Source organism: Fukomys damarensis, unplaced genomic scaffold (assembly GCF_012274545.1).
Source record: "Fukomys damarensis isolate Sample0158 unplaced genomic scaffold, DMR_v1.0_HiC HiC_scaffold_33, whole genome shotgun sequence".
NCBI lineage: Eukaryota > Metazoa > Chordata > Mammalia > Rodentia > Bathyergidae > Fukomys > Fukomys damarensis.
Genome location: NW_022900945.1, coordinates 12,083,748 through 12,101,746, shown reverse-complemented (window position 1 = coordinate 12,101,746; position 17,999 = coordinate 12,083,748). Strand labels below are relative to the sequence as shown.

The 17,999-nt window shown below is 41.2% G+C and overlaps 1 protein-coding gene across 7 annotated transcripts in view; it reads left to right on the top strand.

The window, feature by feature from the left end:
* Zzz3 (zinc finger ZZ-type containing 3) overlaps positions 1-17,999 on the top strand; it is an 81,158-nt gene that overhangs the window by 56,985 nt on the left and 6,174 nt on the right. For 4 of the 7 annotated variants that reach the window (XM_019204689.2, XM_010605170.3, XM_010605171.3 and 1 more), the window contains 8 exons: positions 5,171-5,309; positions 8,351-8,498; positions 8,584-8,699; positions 9,821-9,892; positions 10,879-10,980; positions 11,624-11,719; positions 13,951-14,037; positions 14,217-14,282. In XM_019204689.2, coding sequence (XP_019060234.1) covers positions 5,171-5,309; positions 8,351-8,498; positions 8,584-8,699; positions 9,821-9,892; positions 10,879-10,980; positions 11,624-11,719; positions 13,951-14,037; positions 14,217-14,282 — 826 coding nt within the window. The other 3 variants (XM_019204690.2, XM_019204692.2, XM_019204691.2) reach the window with 3 other exon arrangements.

The window sequence follows — 17,999 nt, the reverse complement described above, 5'->3', positions numbered from 1 at the left end:
TGGCTTTTTGAGACAGGGTCTCACTATGTAGTTGAGACTGACCTGGAACTCACTGTGTAGCCCAGGCTGGTCTCGAACTCACAGCGATCCTCCTGCCTCAGCCTCCCGAGTGCTGGGATGACAGGCATGTGCCACCATGCCCGCCTTAAACTATATTCTTAAAACCAGTTTACACAGTTTTGTTGAATGGAGAATGCATGCTATTCTTCTATACTGAGTATAAATGCTTATATTTCTTTCGGCTCAACACATGCGAAGACATTGGTTAACTATCTGACCGCTTTTTCTATACCCCTTTCCCTTTCTTATAGAATAAACAGATGCATTGTTTATCACCTTACTTCTTTGGATGTTTTCATTGTATTTAATCAAATTAAATATTCATAGCATAATCAAGCTACTCTTTTCCAGTAGCAAAGAATAGAAACACTTCTTCATTTCTTAGTTTTGGGAAAATTTAGAGAAGTTAAAAGAAATTATATGATAAGCACCTGTATATCTTGCACTTGAGTTCATCAGCTTAAAGTTCCTTCTCCTTTTCCTTCTCCTCCTTCCCATCTGTTACAATACACTTTTTAAAAATTTTTGCTGAGCCATTTAGCGGTGGGGGCTGAGATGGGATGGCAGCCCAGTGGTAGAGTTCTTGCCTAGCAATGCGCAAAGCCCTGGGTTGGACTACCTCCTCCCAAGTGGTGCTCATTACTTTTATTTTCTGCAGGGCTAGGGATCCCTCCCAGGGCCTTGTGCATTTTAGGCCAGTGTTCTGCCACAGAGCTACTTCCCCAGGCACGCAGACTTGCCACTCTGGGATTTCAGTATGAAAAAACAGGAACATTGCCTTATGTGGCCTTAAATATCAGTATTATACCCCACAGTTTAACTTTGGTGCCATAGGACAGTTTCTGCACTCTCTGTTTAAAAAACTTATCCTAACAGATGTCTTTATAATCGTTTCCTCCCCCACCCATGGGATCTAATCCGATTTACATTTGCCTCTTATATGTCTTATCTATATTTATTCTTTATAGGGGCTGTAGAGCAAGGCTTGGCAAACTTTGTAAAAGGGCCATCCATATAGGAAATGTCTCAGGCCATGTAGTAAAGATTGCATCGACACCACTCTCTGTTATGTAAACAAATAAAAGTGTGGCTGTGTTCCTGTAAAACTATAAAACTAAGCAAGCCATGGGTTGCAGACTCCTTATCTAGAACAGAGCCCCTGCCCTTCAGGTCTTTAGTCATACTATTTAATTAATGACTATTTTGAAGGATCAGTCCAAACCTTTTGGCAGAATATCCCCAATCTAAATTTTGAAAAATGTTTCCTCATTAGTTTTTTAAGATTACTGGTGCCCCTGTAATCTTGTGTGTGTGTGTGTGTGTCTGGCGATCGCAATGTGGGCCTTCTGCAAACTAGGCAGGCACCTTAACTGCTGAGCTACATCCCAGCCCCCATGTAACCTTGAGGATCACTTCCACAATAGAAAGGGAAATGTGGTTCTCTGGAAAACGTTACGATGTATGATGTAGTTGAAAATAAAACTTTTCCTTTTGTCCTTCCTTTCCTTCTGTATTGATTACAGTATATGGAACATTACTACCTAGAAGTTGGACAGTAGATTTAACTTTGCTAAATCCTTGATATTCTCTTTCAGACATCAAGACTTTACCTATATACTCTTTTATATAAATGTTTTTATATTCACAGATGTGAATAAGGAATTCAAGAGGACTTGGATACTGAAAGGTAGTGGAAAAAACTTAGATATAGATTTGAAAGGCATTTGTATTTTATTTTAGCTAAATATAAAAACACTGTCTTTATGTTGAAGGCCTGAAACAAAAATAAAATGAATTTTTTTGCCTCCAGATAAGCTCAGTATTCTTAGCATTGTGTAAGATTCAGCTTTAGAAAATAGATGTTTTATAGATTTAATACAATGCTATCTTTATAGGGAAGCTATAAGTATACTTGGATCCATGCAAAAACGTGTAATTTTAAGATTTCTGTTCTCTTAACTTGGTTCAGTGACGAAGCAAAAGTGGAAGTAGCGTATTTTAATGGCATTAAACACTTTAGGAATTTTAATGTTTTAAAATTTTCTTTAAATATCTGGGTGAAATCTGTGGTGATTGAGTACTATCTTACCAGCTTCTGTTGGTTTTGACTGAGACAAGATTTCTCTTGGTATTGTGCTTTTATCACAACCAGCTCCTGGGCTGGATATTTAGCTCAGTGGTGCAGCAGCTGCTTAGCAAGTATGAGACCCTGAGTTCGATTCCTCGTACCAGAAAAAAAGAGAAAAAGACCAATCTGCTCCTGGTTTGACCCTTCATACTCCGTAAAATAACTTTTTTTCATTTTTAATGTACTTACATAGTTGTTTGTTAATAAAGCTTGAAATAATGCTCTTTTAGATGTTTTCAGTTTTTGGCTAAATATTACAAGCCTTTAATGATTCCTCTCAGCCATTACACCTCCACTTTATGATCTTGGCAAGTTAATTTATCTGTGTTTTGATTGCTTTATCTTTTTTTTTTTTTTTTTTGGTACTGGGGATCGAATTTGGGTCCTTGAGCTTGATTTCTTTAGAGTAAGGATAATGTTATGTCTGGTATATACTCAGTGAATATTAGACACTATTACTAATTCTTACCACATAGCTCCTCAGTTATCTTTTCTCCCTATTAACCTTTTCTGAAAGTAGAGCTAAATTCATAGGCAGGTATGACCTGACCAGCCGTGGAGGTCATTTCCCCTGATAATTTTGACTCTGCTTGAGTTTTTTTTTTTTTAATTTATTGTAGATGGATTTAAAAAAAAAGTAGATGGGTCAGTCCAGTGGCTCTCTCTCTCCAGTGCTGTCCTTTCCTCCTGGCTGATGTAACCCTGGTTCCCCTTTCTGAAGTCCATCTGATTGATCTTGGTGATGATGAAAGCTTTTAGGATACTGCCTTGTTTTCTTAGCAAGTAATTGTTGAATTAATGAACAACTGAATCCTGCCTTGGATTCTAGCCTGGAACAGCTTTTGTAGTTTGCTTCTGCAGGTGGAGTGAGTGGGCAGGTGGACAGAAAATTGATTTGTTTACATTGTGCTGTTTTTTTTTAGATGTTACTGTAGTTTTTTATAATTCATAATGTACAGGGATGTATATTGTAATCTTAAACTGGTAAAATCTGAGTATTCTGGGGAATGATTCAGATTACCTGGGAGAGAAGACTTGAATTTATTATTTTCCTACAGTCTTCTCCAGTCTGATAGTCATTGTGTCTTCACTTATAAAAAAGAAGTAAAATTGGAGGTGAAGAGTTATGCTTTCTTTGCCATCTTTGTTGGAATTATTATTATTATTATTTTTGGTTTTTTGAGACAGGGTCTCACTGTATAGTTGAGACTGATCTAGAGCTCACTATGTAGCCCAGGCTGGTCTCGAACTCACAGCGATCCTCCTGCTTCAGCCTCCCAAGTGCTGGGATTAGTGCGCCACCACACCCAGCTTTGGAATTATTGTTAAAGTCAGATTTGTTGTGCAGTAAGTTACATCCAGAAACATTGTTATCATAGCTATTGGCTTAGTTACAGGCTTTCCTGCCTAGGGTCAGCCACAGCTTATATTTAAGATTCTCTTCTTGTGCCTTTTTGATTGTTACTGGCCTACAGAAGTTTGCTGAAACTTAAGAAATTTCAAATCATTTAAGAAGTGGCGCTGAGTGTAACTCCTCCTCACAGCAGAGATGGAGAGGTCGAGGCAGGTTTGCTTCTGCTCCGAGAGGCTGGGAGGTGTGGAGAGAACCGCAGGCAGCGTGCGAGAGGCCTGCCGCGTCCTCTGGGCTGTCCCGACCCTGTCCCGACCTGACCGTGGTGGCCGTGGAGGCTGGGCAGGTGCTGGATGGAAGGCCCTCCGGCCTGTGTGACTCGGCCAGCCGCGACTTAGGACGCCTGTGCCCCACTCTGGGAAATCCCAACTTTTAAAAGAAGTCCCTGGCTTGAGAGGAGTCTACCTTGATTGTGACCGTTTCCTTGAGGACAGGATGTCTTAGCCGGAAGTGGGAGTGAGCGCACCGCGTTGCACTTGCACCGTGGAGCGGAGCCCAAGTCGCGCGAGCTTTGACTCTGTCTAGTGTCTCTGCCGGTTTGCTGACTTGTGAACTTAAAGGACTCGGTGCACTTTTGACTGCAGATATACTAGTCCTTTCATTCGTTCGTTCAAAAGCCTTGAGCGCGTGAGTGCTGTGAAGGGCGCTGCCCGCCGCCGGCCGTGTACACTGCGCGCACCGCCTCAGGTTTCCCGGGCTAACAGGAGACCGCACCGCGAAGACGCTGCCCCAGCAACTCCGGGGCTTAAACACTTGCTTTAAAGCGAGCTTGGAGTGACTGTTTCATGTTTCTTTTTGCGAAATGTAAATGAGTGCTTTCCATATGGGTACTGACGTGAGGGGCAGGGTGAAGGGGTTGGTGTGAGAATGAGGTTATTAGTGTCTACTGCGTACTGCAGTGAGATTTCAGGGTAGAGACAGGTCATAGATGTGTGTGGTTAAAACTGTCAGCTGGACTAAAATGGGCCCTTCCGAGCAGGGGAGTGAAGAAGCTACTTTTAGGACTCCTCGGTAAATGCACACCACTTCAGAACTGAGCATTTGTCCTTACCTCAAATGCTAAGGAAAAAGGGAAGCGAATCTGTAACATAGGAGGTGTAGGGTGAGCAGATGAGAACCTGAGACCCAAGGCCACGCCTGCATCATGTCTGTGGCTCTAGGTGAGAAAAGTGCCTAAAATAAAATCTCTTACACTGTCAAGAGTCTAACAGCGTCTGGATTGGGTGATCCTTCTTATATACAATTTTGTGATTTTTAAAAAATTTAGCAGTTTCTTTAATTAATGACTTTTGATCGTTGGAAAGTTAGATGCTTTCTCATTTCCTGTTCTTGTTTAAGAATTAAAAATTTAAGATGGGGGAAGAAGGCTTTGCTTTCTCTAACTGATATTTTCTAACTAGGTACTTCGTAACTCGGGAAGACCTCATTTATTCCCAGTAATATGTTTTACTAAACTCTTTCAGGTAACTTTAAAAAGACTGTGTGACTTAATAGTAGATCGTGGCTTGAGCTCAGTTTTTATTTTGTTGTTGCTGGGAAAGTGTGGTGAGATGTCTCTCTCGTCTCTGTAGTTATCAGAGACTGCTGCAGACCATTGCTGTCCTCGAGGCTCAGCGTTCCCAAGCAGTCCAGGACCTTGAGAGCCTCGGCAAGCACCAGAGGGAAGCGCTCAGAAACCCCATCGGGTTTGTGGAGAAACTCCAGAAGAAGGTATAACCTGTGCTTTCTAAGATCTAAGGTATTTTGGTAATAACTTAAGAGAACTTATCTTTTGCTGAATTTATTCTTTTAAAAACATCTGATTTCCTCCCTCCTAGTTGTCCGTGCCACTGACGGCAGAATCTCCTTCTCTTGCCCTGTGAAGCCCAGATGAGAATCCCTAGCGGCTTTGCCTGCTGTGTGGCTGAGCTTTGCCTGCCCTCTTCCCCAGCTGGGAGTGTTTCTCTCCCCTGCTTCAGCTGAGGGAGAGGCTCTTTAAGACTTACTCACTGCTTTTGTTTTGGGTTATTTTTGCACATGAACAAAAGAAAACAAAAGTGATGGAAACAAACAAACAAAAAATCAATTTTAGGACCAGGGCTTTTAGCACAGTGGCACTGCACGTGCCTCACAAGCACAAGGTCCTGAGTTTAATCCCTGGTACAAAAGAAAAAAAGAAAAGAAAAGAAAGAAAGAAAGAAAGAAAGAAAGAAAGAAAGGAAAATCTATTTTAAGTGTCTTTGAGTCTTTGAGGTTGTGATAGATAACCAAGTCTGTGAGAACAGAGTATATATTTTATTTAACTGTAAAATGCCTTTAGTTTAACATGAAAATTCATCATAACTTTCTCTTTTCCTTAATGTTTAACACTTAACCATTTGAAAGTGATATAATTTTTATAATTTTCTGGATATATAAATACAGAGATAACTAGATGTGTCTCTATGCCATAATAAGTGTCATGAATTAGGGAGCCACAGATTGTTGTCTTTTTTGTTTTGTTTTTTAATTATTGATATGCTGGAGATTGAACTAGGGCCTAAAGCATACTAGGCAGGTGCTTGCTATGCCACTGAGCTAGAGCCACCCCTGCTCCCTACAATGGAGAAGCATGTTATTACTCAGCATTGTGTGGACAGATTAAGACTAAGAAAGCATGAAAAAGAGTCTGCTGCCTTTCAAAGAAAACTTCTATATATATGACAACTTTAGTATGTATGAGTCACCTCTTTCTCCTAAGTTAGAAAAGCATGGTCTCCCCCTTCTGCCTCTTAGACAGAAGCTATCTTTCTCTCAGTAAATTCTTCCCATTATAACAAAAGAAAAAGAAAAAAGCATAGTCTACCAGATATTGGAGGTGATTTGATGTGGTAATTTATTATTTGGATTTTTCTAATATTGTTTACTGGCAAACATCCTTTTTCACACTTCTAGTAAAACACTGAATTTCCTAATAGATTTGCATGCGGTTGATTATTTATTGGTTCATTTCTAGGTTTAGTTTACAAGTGGATTTGTCTTCACTTTCACTGAGAAATAGTTTTTACAAAAACACAGTATATTAAATTTAGATACTTTAATAACCAACTTAAATTCCTTTGAAAAAATGTTTTAATTAAAAAATTTTATTAGCCTATGTTTGCTAATAATTGCATTCATCATGGGGAGTTGGTACATGTGTACTAATGTGTCTCAGTTCTTTTTACTTCTTCACCCTGAAATTTTTTTCTACTAGGTGTGATGTAGAAGTTTGATTCTTTTTTTATTAACTCACGCATACTTTCGATATGCCATATTGAGTTGATAATGTGATCGTTTGTTTCATTGCACATCTAAAAATTCCCAATGTGAAATTAATGAGATTTGCTGTATAGAATGTAGAGAACATTTATGGCTTGGTGGGATTTTGAGAGAAGGCCTTGTGGAGTTTCTTTAAGTTGCCTAAGCTGAACCCAAACTTACAGTCCTCCTGTCCTAGCCTCCCAGAGACTTGGCATATTTATTTTATATTTTCATCGTTATTTTAAAAGACCCCATCTTCTAATTTTTAAAAAGTTGAATCTTCACATAATACGTAATATTATGATAATGGTAATGATGTATTATGTTGTAAGCAAAGTAAAAACTAAGAACAGAACTCCTTCATAGGAGTTTACTTGCTGGTTTCATATTTATGACCCGACCCCCCCCATTATGAAGAATTTTGAACACACAGAAAAATTGCAGGTGTCTTATAATCAACACACTTAAACCATCACCTAAATTATTGTATTTGCTTCATCACATCTATCATTCTGTCCATCACTTCAACCTATTTCAAATAGATAGAGTGCATTTAATCATTTCAGATGCATAGCACTAAAACTCCTCAGTGTGTATGTAGTTAGCATTCTTTTGGACCTCCCTCCCTCCCTCTCTCCACCCTTCCTTCCTGCCTTCTTTCCTTCCAAGTGGAGCTCAGGGCCTCAGGCAGATTAGGCAAGAACTCTACTACTGAGCCCACTTTATTTCTTAAGGTGAAATTTGCATACAGTGACATCGATAAATCCCAGTGGTATCTTTATGTAGTTCTGACAAGTGCATATACCTAAATCCTTATCACAACATGGAGAACAGAGTGGCCTGGTTTACTAATTTGACCACGGATGATTTCTCTAATGATGGTTGGTAAAATAACTGAATTTCAAACAACTGGAGCTGGTTTTGGGCTGAGGAAGGTAACTCAGTAGTAGAACATATGTTTAGCATGAACAAGGCTAGGGGATTTGATTGCTAGCACTGGAAAAAAATGAAAAGGATAGAAAAGAAAAGAGATGAAAAGATGTCATAGTTTTTGTAAACGTGGTAAAGGCTTATGTATCATGAAAATACTTCATGATTTTACAAATAGGTCACACATATGGGGTATATTTAAAAAGAATTTTGTGTGTCACATATCTGTTATAATTAAACATCTCATGCTTTTCTCTGAGACAATACATGTTTACTTGGCATTTATGTTTGGTATGTTAGTGATATTCTGGATATGGACATACTACACTACACTGTTTCAAAGTGGTACTTATATTTTACAAAATTCATTTTTCTTTTCAGTAAATTGAAAAATGCCTTCAGCATTTAATGTTTAGACTTAATGTCTCAACCAACTTCATTGTTAGATTGTTAGTGAATAGAGATGTTCTGGGTGGTTGAATTCAGAGTCTGAAAATTGGCGCATAGTTGATTATTTCTTGAACTAAATTTATCTTGTGTTTTGTTGTGTTTTTTTCCAGGCTGATATAGGGCTTCCATATCCACAGAGAGTTGTCCAGTTGCCTGAGATTGTATGGGACCAATACACCAGTAGCCTTGGGAACTTTGAAAGAGAGTTTAAAAACCGTAAAAGACATACTAGGAGAGTTAAGTTAGTTTTTGATAAAGGTAAGAACTCATGTGATAAGAATTTAATTAGAGAACTATCTGGCAGTGTCTTGCTTTAATAATCTATGCACACTTTTGCCTTTAGTAGGTTTACCTGCTAGACCAAAAAGTCCTGTGGACCCTAAGAAGGACGGAGAGTCCCTTTCGTACTCTGTGTTGCCCTTGAGTGATGGTCCAGAAGGCTCTCATAGCCGTCCTCAGGTGAGTAACTGACACTGGGGTAGGACGTTAGAGTTTAGACAAAATGTTGTAACATTTTGCTGTTTTGTGTTCTGAAAAGTCGGCAAGCTGTAGTTCCCTCTTACATAAAAATGCAGTTGTATGGCCTGTGTTGTGGTGAGGGTTAAATGGATGTCGCATGCCCTGCGCTTAGAACGTCTGACACATGGCAGACTTTTTTTGGTGAGACAGAGGATTGCACCCAGGACCTTCTCACTGAGTTACATTCCCAGCCCTTTTTCATTTTGAAACGGGATCTTGCTAAATTGCCTTGGCTGTTTTTGATCTTGAGATCTTCCTCTCTCAGCTTCTTAATGTGCTGCTTATAGGCATATGGCACCACTCTTGGATTGACATACTTTTACTATAAAAATAGCTGAGTGTGGTGGTGCACACCTGTAATCCCAGCACTCGGGAGGCTGAGGCAGGAGGATTGTTGAGAGTTTAAGGCCAACCTGAATTACATAGCAAGACCCTGTCTCAGAAACATAATAAGTAAAATACAAAGAGGCTCTTAAACTGTGTGATGGTGTGTGCCTATAATCTCAGCTCTCAGGTAACTACGTCCGGAGGATAGTGAGTTCAAGACCAGCCAGGGCTATACAGCTAGATAGCTACACAGCATACAGTGTATAGTGAAATGAGACCAGGAGTTTTGTCCTGGCTTTGCCCCTGTTGGTTATAGACGTGTTACCTTTTTTTTTTCTTCTCCATTTTTCACCCACGTGTGCTTTTTTAAAAAGAGAGTTTACTATCTATATGATAGGATTGTTAGGGTCCCGAGTTCAATCCCAGGTACCAAAAAGAAAACATTTTTTAAATGTTTGGGCCAGGGATTTGGCTCAGTGGTGCCAGTGCCTGCTTGGTAAGTGCAAGGTCCTGAATTCAATCCCCAGTACTGGGAAAAACAAAAAAGAAAGGATTGTTAGGAGTATGGATATAAAACCAAATGTAAGAATGTAAATGTAAAAAAAAATTGTTTATACATTAAAAAACAAATTTACCGAACTATTGTGAAAAGTTCCACAATAGGTGTTACTCAGCCGCCACAGAGTAGTCTTTGTATTTTCCCTTTGGAAAAACGAGCCTTGTTTTACGTGCAGATGATACGAGGCCGGCTGTGTGACGACACCAAACCTGAGACGTTTAACCAGCTGTGGACGGTGGAAGAGCAGGTGAGGCGCCCGCTGAGCTGCTGAGCTGCGCGGCTTGGGAGACTCAGCCACTAGCACCAGAATCCGCAGTACACGTCAGGTGTCTGTTGCTGTATGCAGGAGTCTAAAAGAGTTACACGTACTTTTTATACCTTTTTGCACATTTAAAGAATTCTGAATTTGAGTCTGTGTGAACTCCTGTTTGGGAGAAGAAACTGGGGTTTTGAGTGAGGGGTAGAAAAGGATAGAATAAAATGGATGTTTTTGTAATGCAGCTTTGTGAGAGAAAAAATCCACGAAGCCAAGAAAATCCGAGCCTCCAAGTAGTCTTAACCTTTCTTGTGGGGGCAGCTGATAAAGCAAGGCTAGGGTGTCCTGTTACATTTGAACAGTGGCAAGCGCTGTTGGGGGTGAAGTCTGGTGTGTGTCTTCTGTGGATATTGTAACACTACAGCTACCGCGAGTTTAGAGTTTGTTAAAAACTTTCAGAAACCTTTATTGTACACCCAGATTATTGTGTATCTTGCAGACTGTGTGAAAACTTAGAAGATAGGAGGACCACACAAAAGAAGGAGAAACCTTTTTTAATATTCTAAATCCAAGGAATTCTCACATGCAGAAATTTTGCCATAGGTACTTTTACTGTAAGTGAAAGCCTGACTTATTCTAGCAAAAGATGTTCGGTGGAAATCACTAAGGAGTGTCAAATACTTGACAAGATTTACTTATTACCAATTTCCTTATTTTTTGTTTTGTTGTGCTTTTTATTGAAGTGAATAGAAGACCTTCAAGAAGTCCTTCTAGCTGCATTCTCATAGTCTCATTTTCCCTTAAGTTCCTATGCAGAAGCTTTTGCTTCCGTGCAGGCTGCTAGTAACATAAGCCCCAAGGCTGAGAAAGGAGTACTGTATTATTCTTTGAAATGAAATATGGATGTATTTATGTAGGAACTTAGTGCTTTACATTGAATACCCTTTGGCTTAAATTTGGTCTTGTGTTTTGCTTAGAAAAAACTTGAACAGCTGCTCCTGAAGTACCCTCCGGAGGAGGTGGAATCTCGGCGCTGGCAGAAGATTGCAGATGAACTGGGCAACAGGACAGCGAAACAGGTAACGGAGGGGAGGACTACAGAGGCGGCTGGGTTGGATGGATAGGTGTTTAATGGCGAATAATGGTCTGTGGTGTCATTTCCAGCTGTAGAACGCTGGAGTGGTGTTTTTAAGAAAATCATTAGCTTTCTGTATTTTTATGTTGCTTTCAGAAACAACTTGAGTTAATTCTGTTTTGAATCATTGCAAAATATTAACAAAAATATAGTGGACTTATATCTTTTTTTTCTTTTTTTTGTGGTACTGGGGATTGAACTCAGGACCTTGTGCTAGCATGGCAGGCTCAGTGCCACTGAGCTAAATCCCCAGCCCTGGACTTAACGTCTTAAATGCTTAATATTTATTTATTTTTTGATTAGATTGTGCTAATACATTTGTGACATTGCTTCAGTATTTCCTGATTGTCTAAGACATTTTTACAAATTGAGAATATGTATTTAGCTTTGGAATCAATAAAATTAAATGTACTTACATTATTTTTTATCCAGGCTTAAAAATATTTTTGACAATTTAAATTTATTTTTAGGTTCATGATGAATTTTAAATTAATGCCATTAACTAGGTACACGTGTACGTTGTAATTTTTTAAACTGCTTGAGTATCATGTGTGGTCTTACGCTAAAAGGCTTTCGCATTTCCCCAGGTTGCTAGCCGAGTACAGAAGTATTTCATAAAGCTAACTAAAGCTGGCATCCCGGTTCCTGGCAGAACACCAAACCTGTATATATATTCCAAAAAGGTAAGAAGAAAAGAGATGAAAGCAAACCTTAGATTAAATTCATTAAAGTCAGAATTTTTATGAAAAATGTGCATGTTTGTCAGTGTAGAGTTGTTTGGTTTATAAAATTCTCTTCGTGGTAAGCATTTCATTATGTTGGGCATAAATGCAGTATAGGATTCCATTACTGCTACTCAGAAAAATTCATTGAATTTTAACGATTCTGCATTATTTTCTTGGGAGTAATATGAATGATCACTGCTTAAAAGATTTTGTGTTGGATTTGTATTAGGCCTTTGTGAGGTTAAAGCTTCTAAGATGTTTGAGTCTTCAAAAAAGTACAATCAATTTCTGTTTTGTATGATGCTACATAAACCCCAAGACAGAAATGCGTATGAAGGCATTTTATGTGGTCTTCCCTGCAAGGCTAGATGTGTAGGCAGTGTTACCCACTTCACGTTACTGCTGGTCAGAGCAGTAGGTGGCTGGTATCCCTACTGTTGAGTGTCCCGGGGCAGGTACTGCTCCCTAGAAGAGGAGGCTGGGCTTAACGTCCAATGAAGAAATTGTCCAGCTGCATAGCCGGTCAGCCTGAGAACCACTCACGGTCTCATTCTGATACCAAGCATTTCCTCGCTCTCTATGGTGAAAAGCCTGCTGTCTTTTTATACTGAACACTGCATTAAACGGTAACCAGTTTTTTTTGTTTTAACTGGAAACAGTAAAGGCACCCAATTGACTTTCTTTAATTTCTTTAATCATTTCGATACATCCTCTCCCCACCACTCTTTCACTAAAGAAAGAAATATGAAAGCCGATACTGTATATATAATATTGTTGCTTTTCCCAATGGGAGCGATTTTGTGTAATTTTACATTAAGAAATTGCCTATATAGCTCCACGGTTTACAAGTTGTTTTACCAAGCTTTTGAAACTTGTTTCACTTTGCCTTTTGAGTGTTTTGGATTTACCCCTCTTCCCCAGATACATCTTTTACCTTTAGATACGTAGCATTCATGCTCTGACTTTGGAGGGTTGGAACCTTGATAACCAGTGGTGAACTTCATGGCTTTCATTTTCTTGATTAGTTTCTTTTATTTTTTTGTTACCGGGGATTGAACTCAGGCCCTTGAGCTTGCAAGGCAGACACCAGAACCACTGAGCTAAATCCCCCTGGCCTTCTTGATTAGGTTCAAAGCTGTCATTATGGACATGTTGTTCTCACAGCTAAGCTTGGATGATGATAACAGAAGGGATACTAGAGAAACTTAAATATGTTCCTTCCTTTGGGTGTCCTGTGTTTTCAGTTCACAGACATTTTCGATATGAAGATCTAGCACAGCCCTAGTCCCAGTGATTCTTTGCCATGGTCAAAGTTTAAATTTTGGGTCGCATGTGTTGGTGTGGATCTATAACGCGAACACTGGGAAGCTGAGGCAGGAGGATTGCTGCAAGTTCAAGGCCGCGTTGGGCTACACATAGTGAGTTCAAGCCCAGCCTGAACTGCAAAGTGAGACCTTGTCTCACAAAACAAAAAGTTTTGAAATAGATAGAATGGTGGTTTTCCACCATGTAAGCAGGACTACTCTTGCATAGTGGTAGAGAGTGAGGGGCTTTTTACCCACGAGCCTACTTTGCAGTCCCACTTCTACCGCTGTCTGCCGGCAGCACAGTGAACAGGAACTCAGCGTCCGTTTCTTCACCTTTAAGTTAGAGGTGATAACTGCTTCCCACGAATGTTATGAGGACTAAGTGACGTTGCCTGGTATGCAGTTAGTTGGTGTTTGGCAGTTATTTGAGTCACCTATCATACTGTGGAAACTTTCCTTTTAGTTCGGAAAAAGTGAGCGTTAGGTAATTGTTTTCAGACCTGTTATGGAAACTTGCCTTTTACTCTGAGTAGTTTCACATCTAGCTCCCTGATCTTCAGTAAGATGATCAAAAGGAAATTAATGCTGCTGGCTTTGAATACAGATAGGGTAAAGGCTGGCAGAGGCCGTGTGCGGCTCACGGTGCTGCTGTCCAGGTGTTTGTCCAGGTGTTTCTCCCGCGTTTGTGCTGTGTGGGATTCTGTTTTTCAAAGGTCAGAAGTCCAGAAAATGTAGGAGAAGCAGTGCTGTACTAAAGGAGAGAAGCGAAAAAGTCAAACGCTTCCCCAGGCTTGCTGGAAGTAACATTTATATTTCCATGTTCTTCCGCCTTGTCACGATTTCCTTTTAATGTCACAATTACAAATTTGTTTTCTCACTTAGTCTTCGACAAGCAGACGACAGCACCCCCTTAATAAGCATCTCTTTAAACCTTCCACTTTCATGACTTCGCACGAACCGCCAGTGTACATGGACGAGGACGACGACCGGCCCTGCTGCCACAGCCACGGGGGCGCCGCGGCCGAGGAGGCGTCGGATGAAGAAATTATTCCAATCATGTACAGGAATTTACCGGAATATAAAGAACTATTACAATTTAAAAAGTTAAAGAAGCAGAAACTTCAGCAAATGAAAGTCCGCCAGTGTACATGGACGAGGACGACGACCGGCCCTGCTGCCACAGCCACGGGGGCGCCGCGGCCGAGGAGGCGTCGGTGAGTCCCGCTTGCGCTGCAGTTACCGCACGGTGGGGGACGGGCCCGGCGCCAGCTCGCTAATGGTTCCTCCTGCTCCTCAGTGCATACCGCCTTGTTCCTCTTACCTGGTCAGATTTAAAGTTCTCTATCAAGAGAATCTCAACACGTACATAAGTGGGGAGAAGAGCGTAATGAACTCAGGCGCTCACGCGGCACTTCAGCAGTTCCTTCCTGTGCCAGCCTGGTTTTCGTGGCTCTCTGCCCTGGGTTATTTTGGAGCAGGTCCCACACATCACACAGTTCTGTTCATAGAGGGGTAATTCCTTACAAAATGAAATAATACGGTCAATTTCATATTTTCCCAGTCATCTCAAGATTTATTTTTTCTAATTTGTTTCTGGAGCCTCATAGAGCAATAAATCAGAAAGAGTTTGTTTTCTCTTTTGCTCACATGTACTGATTTATTTATGAATGAAATGGCGCATACCACAGTGTGGATTTTGTTGGCTGCGTGTCTTCTCTGTCACTTGAGCTGTTCCTGTGTCCCCTGAATTTCCTGGCAGGTGTGCAGGGTCGATCAGGGTCGATCGGGATTGGTCAGGATGGATCAGGTGACAGTTGGGGCAGGCAGGGCCGCTTCACACGCTCCTCAGTGTGGTTGGGGCTCTTTATGGCTGAGATCCCCGAATTCATGGGATGTGACAATAGTGATATTCTTTGATTTTTTCATTTATTTTTGAAATCTCTAAAGTAATTCCCCTCATCAGCTGTAAGGTGATAAGAACAGAAAGGCAGGATGTGTTTCAGCGCGTTGGTGTTCGTTTCCTTCGCCTCTTGCGTCCTCGATGTTCCCTGCCCCGACCTGCAGTGATCCTGGTTCCTTTTGCTGGGAAATGGTGTCTGAGGCTGTATGTGCTTCTGGAAACACCGCTCGCTGCTAGGTTGGTTACTGTTTCTAGGCCCGTTTAGCAAACAGAGCTAGGAAATCCATATTTTTGTTTAGGGATGAGAAACAACATAATTATAAATTTATTTCAAATTCACCTTAAGAAATGTAGGGCTTCTCCTTACCTTTGTTGATCCTAAATATGCATCTTGTATCTCCCACACTGAAAATTCCAGTTCTCAGTGCTGCCTGCACAGTGGTCTCTGCCCCTTGCTCATCCTCCATCAGCAGTGTTATTACTGAAAACACAGTTTTCCCCAGGGCCTTGTTCACTTTAGGATATGCCCGAATAAAAGTAAAATCAAATTAGTTTTTAAATCCTCACATAATTCCTTGGTTGTGACACCAGTTGGAATGCTAATTTGGCTAAATTCATTTCATTTTACTTTCCATTCGTAAGGATTCTTTTTGTTGTATTAATCCTACCCTATCTGTTATTTTGCTGTTCCTGAAACTCAGTTTCTCAATTTGATGCCTTCCTTACAGGACATAAAGATTACCATATATCTTTCTTGATCCTCTGTTGGAACAGGTTTCAGTAAAAAGTCAGCAAATAAAAGTAAATGCTTTGGTTCTATTTTGCTAATTAATCATATACTGACTGTATTCTTAGAATGCTTTTCCTTTTAAACTTTCCTTTTGAAAAAAATAGCTATTGTCTGCTGTGTCTTTTAATGTGGCAATTTTGTATAATTTTTTGCTTTCTGGTTATTAGAATTACTTACTTGAAATATTTATCTAAACTTGCTCTCTATCAGTCCTGCGAGGGGTCTGACATGCTGTCATGACTAAAATATTATGATCTCTGCGCTTATAAATCTTAGTGTTATGGGAAAATATACTGTATAGACAGATCAGTAAGTTTAAAACATTTTTAAAGTGCTTCAAAGGAAAAATAGGTGCTGTCAGTTACTTAGAAATACCAGAAAAAGTGTAAATTTGAGCCCAGCTAGGGCAACGTGGCCACTTAGTTTAGCGAGACTCTGTCTCCAAATAAAAAAAAGGCTGTGAACGTAGCTCAGTGCCAAGTCTGAGGACTCACGCCCCAGGCCCCGGGCAAGGGGAGGTGGGGGTGGGTGAGGCACCTCCCTAGGGTTGGGGTTTAGGCGAAGGGCCTGGGACAGTGGCAGTGAGGGAGGCTCTTGAGGACGATCAGAGTCCCCAGATAAGAGTGGGGCCATATTTCGCTGAAGTCCCATTTGACAAGACTGACTGAACAGCAGAATAAGTCAGATTTAACTTTCTTGTTGTTATTTATTTTTTAATGAACATCAGTTCAAATCATTCTGGTTCCTTAAAACAGCTATTTAAGATCTTAGTGTATTTATGCTGGGGTTACAGCCCGCAGAGAGTGCTTGCCTAGCCTGTCTGAGGCCCTGGGTTCAATCCCAGGACCATTAGAAAATACATTTATGAGCCCTCCAGTGGTAAAATTGATAGACTTAAGCAGCAGCTGGAGACGGATATGATGACAACTCCTGTTATCTCAGCACTCAGAAGACTGAGACGGGAAGATTGCCAGGAGTTTGAGGCCAGCTGGGCTACATAGAGGGTTCAAGGCCAGCCAGAACTACATAGTGAGACCTTGTCTCAAAAATCAAGACAGCAGCTGTAGAGATTGCATGCATATAACTTCTTAGTATCAAAATCTATACACTGCTTTAGTCCTAATAGAAATTCTGTTTAAGCAGATTTAAAAGTTTGTAGCCAGGAAATCTATTTATGAGTAAGTGAGGTTTAAATTTTTTAACTTGTGGTAAATACACGCAACATAAAATTTATCATTTTGGCCATTTCTGACTATAAGTTCAGTGGTGGTAAGTCGTTCACATTATTGTAAACCAGTCTCTGGCGCGCTCTTCGTCTCACTAAGCTGAAACTTTGTACCTGTCATGGCTGGTGTCTGGTGTGCCCCCGAGCCTCACGCGGTCTTAGGTGCGGCTTTTCGGTGGTGGCTGAGTCTACAGTGCGAGATGCTGAGATCACGGGTGACTGAGTCAGTCCCCCGATTGGTTTGGCACAGTTCTGGGTGTGGGTGAGGGACGCACGCTCTTGTATGTGAGTGCTGTCTGCCCTAAGGCACGTGGCCTGGAGAGACGAAAGGGCACGAAGCGGGCTGCCACCGTTGCGTGCTGCTGCTTTGCTTTGCTGCCTTCTGCCCTCCCTCTGCCCTCCTCCTGCCGCCTGCTGTTTCCTGTGCTGCCCCTCTGCCATACTTCCTTTCCTTGGTGCCTGCCTTTCACTGTGGATGCTGGGTAGTTTGTCTCAGCAACAAGAAAAGTAACCGAGACAGTACCTATTCGATGGTAGCTGTTCCTCTCCTGCTTCTCGCAGCTCCTGGCTGCCGCTGTTCCACTCTGTGCCTGTGAATTTGATTTCTCTGGGTTCCGCAGACTGGAAGCACACAGACAGCCTTCTGGGTCTGCAGCCGCGTGTCCGCTGTATGTGTCCTGTGCCCTCACCCAGCCCTGATTTGAAGCTGTTGGGGAAGAGATCGTTCTGTGTGGAACACGCGCAGTAGGGACTCCCCGAACCATGCAGTCAGGGCACCAACTATTCATTCGCGCAGTAGGAGGTCCCATGAGTACGCTGGACGAGACAGCGTATCTAGGAGGTCAGATCAGATTCTGTACCAGTGTGCGTAAGGGACTTGAGCAGCCTTGGCATTTGGTGTATTCCGGCCCTGAAACCAACTCCGGGAGGACACTGAGGGACACATAAGCCTTGAACTTTCCTGAGTTTCCCTGAGCACGATGTCCTCAGGGCCCATCTGTTCTGCAGCGTGTCAC